Raw genomic sequence first — 3,238 nt, 5'->3', positions numbered from 1 at the left:
GCGAAGTGGTGCTGGCTCCTACTCTGGGGGTCTTTAGGAGGAGGCTAGATGAGCACCTTGCTGGGGTTGTTTGACCCCAGTACTTTTTTCTGCCATGGCAGGGGGTCGGGCTTGATGATCTGCTCTGGTCCCTTCTGACCCTACCAACTGTGAAACTATGTAATTCCACCATCCATGGCCCTGTTTGGGGATATAGGTATAAAAAGCAGGTATCCATCAGAGATGAAGATGGCCCCTTTTTCAGTACCTTCTAATCAGGCCACTGATGCCAGTGATGTCAGGAGTAGGTTGTGTAAGTGAGACTGATAAGGGTGCATATGTGTCTGGATTTTACAGACCGCTCATCCACAGTGCGCGCATGTGTGCTATTGCTTGCCAGGCATTACCCGCTTTCCTGTTGTTGATTAGGTTAGAGTCCTTCACTGATGCATGTACTTATCCGTACGTGATTTCTGGCCCTGACCAAAACGGTTAGTCAGGTAAAAACTGGTCTTATGCACACTTGCAGTAGGATCGATGCTGACATCTTGCACTAAAGTTTTTGCAGCATGAGTGACAGGTGTTTATCTTTTAACCAAGCAACATTTGTGATGCCCCAGCCTCAACCTGAGTGCCCTACTCAGTGCTGTGCTGTGCTGCTGCACTGCCCCTTGAGGCAGATGTGGAATGTGGAAGCTGAAGGAGACTGGGGAGCCGGAGCAGTAGAGGGAGTCGATCAGGGCTCTGGGGGCTGAAATACAATTCCTTGTGGGCCACCACTTGGGCAGCCCTAGTCTAAGAGGTGATGGTGCCTAAAAAGGAAAAATGGAAACTAGAAGGAAGTTGTCATGGTGAGCAATAACATGAAGATGAGGGCACCAGGGATTTTGATAGGGGAGGAAGCAACTGGAATGGTGCACAAAAATAACCAAAGGCTGCTGTGGCAGGACAACTTGGAATAGTGCCTGAGTTGGCTTGATGGATCAGAAGGGAGTATTGGAATTAAATATCAGATTTGTGATGTTTGCTAGCATTTACTGCTACAGAACAGACCAGTCAATACTTGTTAAATGAAATTGTCTGCACAGTTTATGCATAGCACAAAATAGTATGAATACATTTAACAAAATATTGAAACAATGGAAGATCCAAATCAGGAGTAAATCAGTTGGTGGCATATTCAAAGGAAGTAATGTAACTTGTAACTGCCAGAAATGTAGGCTATGATGTAATACAGGGTTCTAGCATTACAATTGGAGAGGCATTGTATATCTTATTATAAACCAATACTTTGGTCATACGGTTTGAAATTGGTGTCCAGAATACAATGGATTGTGGCATTTATACCTAGCATTTGGATGTTATTCAGAATAACTAAGATATTTTGCTTATGCTTCTTAAAATTAAATTAGTTGTACTGTTTGAAAGTTTTGAGAAATTCACTTATCTGAAAGACCATTGCGCTAAAATGCTGTTGCCCTTTTTTCCTTCCTTTTTAGTGTGTCTGACCTTAAACATGCAATCCAAACAAAATATAAGATTGCTATTCAGCACCAGGTACTGGTTGTCAATGGAGGGGAATGTATGGCACCAGACAGAAGAGTCTGTAGTTACAGTGCTGGAACAGTAAGTTCATTTACCCTTAGTCTTGCCTTCACAGTTCATTCTGTAAAGATAAGAACTTTTCAGATACTTAATGTTTCTTTCCCCTTTTTATGAAGAGACTTGTGTATTGTATTTTCTTTTCTGGGTTTCTTATGTTGCTAGACTTATGCCTTTTCATACAGTACTCATGTCTGCAGTTTTCTGTGCGCTACTTCATAAGTTGCATCATTGTTAAATTTTTGGAATAGGTAGGGGCTATATAACATGTTGTATTTACTCACAGTCTTGTGTTGGGATTTTATATTTTAAAACAGGACACGAATCCAATTTTTCTATTCAACAAAGAGATGATCTTATGTGAACGTCCACCTGCTATTCCCAAAACTACGTTTTCAGCAGAGAATGAAATGGAATTAAAGGTTGAAGAATCTCTTATGATGCCTGCAGTTTTTCACACAGTAGCATCACGGACACAGCTTGCTGTGGTAAGTAACATTTGAACCATTTAGAATTTAGTGGCTTTTTAAACCTAACTTGAACAAAATAACTCCACATACCACTTCCATAAGATCTACGGTCTGTCTAATATAAGTAATGATTCAAAAAGCTGAAAATAATTTTAATCAGTATTGGTATTTTTCTAGTTTCTTTTCTGTTTTGGGATGTGTGGAAATGTTTAATAGTTGTTAGGGTCGGAAGGGACCTCAATAGATCGAGTACCAACCCCCTGCCCTGGGCAGGAAAGAGTGCTGATCATATGATCTCAGCCAGGTGTTTGTCCAGTCTCCTCTTAAAGACCCCCGAGGTAGGGGAAAGCACCACCTCCCTTGGAAGCCCATTCCAGATTCTGGCAACCCTTACCCTAAAGAAGTTCTTCCTGATGTCAAACTTAAATCTGCCCTCTGTCAGTTTGTGGCCATTGTTCCTGGTTATTCCAAGGGCTGTCCTGGTAAACAGAGCATCTCCTATTTTTTGCTGCCTCTCTCCCCTGATGAATTTGTAAACAGCCACAAGATGCCTTCTCAGCGTTTTTGTGGAGGTTGAAGAGATCCAGGTCCCTCAGTCTCTCCTTTTAGGCCCTTACCTGCAGGCCCCTAACTGTAAGTGGCCCTCCTCTAGACCCTCTCAAGATTATCCACATCCCTCTTGAAGTGCAGTGCCCACAACTGGACACAGTACTCCAACTGCAGCCTGACTAATACCACATAGAGGGGAAGTATCACCTTCCTGAACCTGTTTGTGATGCGTGATATAGTGTGGTTATGCACCTCTTAATGCGTGATACAGTGTGGTTAGCTTCACTGATTACTTCCTCACATTGACGGCTCATATTCATCTTGGAGTTAACTATGACTCGGGGATGTGGTTACGCTAGAAGGGAGGAATAGGCTGCAATCAAACCTAGACAGGTTACAGGGGTGGGCGGATGAGAATAGGATGGGATTCAACACTGACAAGTGCAAGGTGTTGCACCTGGGGAGGAACAACCAACACCATACCTACAAGCTGGGGAACTCCCTGCTTGTCAGTACAGAAGCAGAAAAGGATCTTGCAGTCATCATTGACGCAAAGATGAACATGAGCTGGCAGTGTGGGGATGCAGTTAGGAAGGCAAATCACACCTTGTCATTCATCTACACATGCATCAAGCAGA

At 43.0% G+C, this 3,238-nt stretch overlaps 1 protein-coding gene across 4 annotated transcripts in view; it reads left to right on the top strand.

Moving 5' to 3' along the window:
- Window positions 1–3,238, top strand: part of RB1CC1 (RB1 inducible coiled-coil 1) — a 136,178-nt gene that overhangs the window by 6,222 nt on the left and 126,718 nt on the right. For 3 of the 4 annotated variants that reach the window (XM_019527222.1, XM_019527213.1, XM_019527205.1), the window contains exons 3-4: window positions 1,479–1,605; window positions 1,899–2,069. In XM_019527222.1, the coding sequence (XP_019382767.1) occupies window positions 1,479–1,605; window positions 1,899–2,069 (298 nt within the window). Of the gene's footprint in view, window positions 1–1,478; window positions 1,606–1,898; window positions 2,070–3,238 lie in introns of those variants that run through there. The other variant, XM_019527231.1, reaches the window with a different exon arrangement.

This window comes from Gavialis gangeticus, unplaced genomic scaffold (genome assembly GCF_001723915.1).
Source record: "Gavialis gangeticus isolate Ggan-Ray unplaced genomic scaffold, GavGan_comp1, whole genome shotgun sequence".
NCBI classification, from domain to species: Eukaryota; Metazoa; Chordata; order Crocodylia; family Gavialidae; genus Gavialis; species Gavialis gangeticus.
This window is presented reverse-complemented; position numbering and strand designations above follow the sequence as displayed.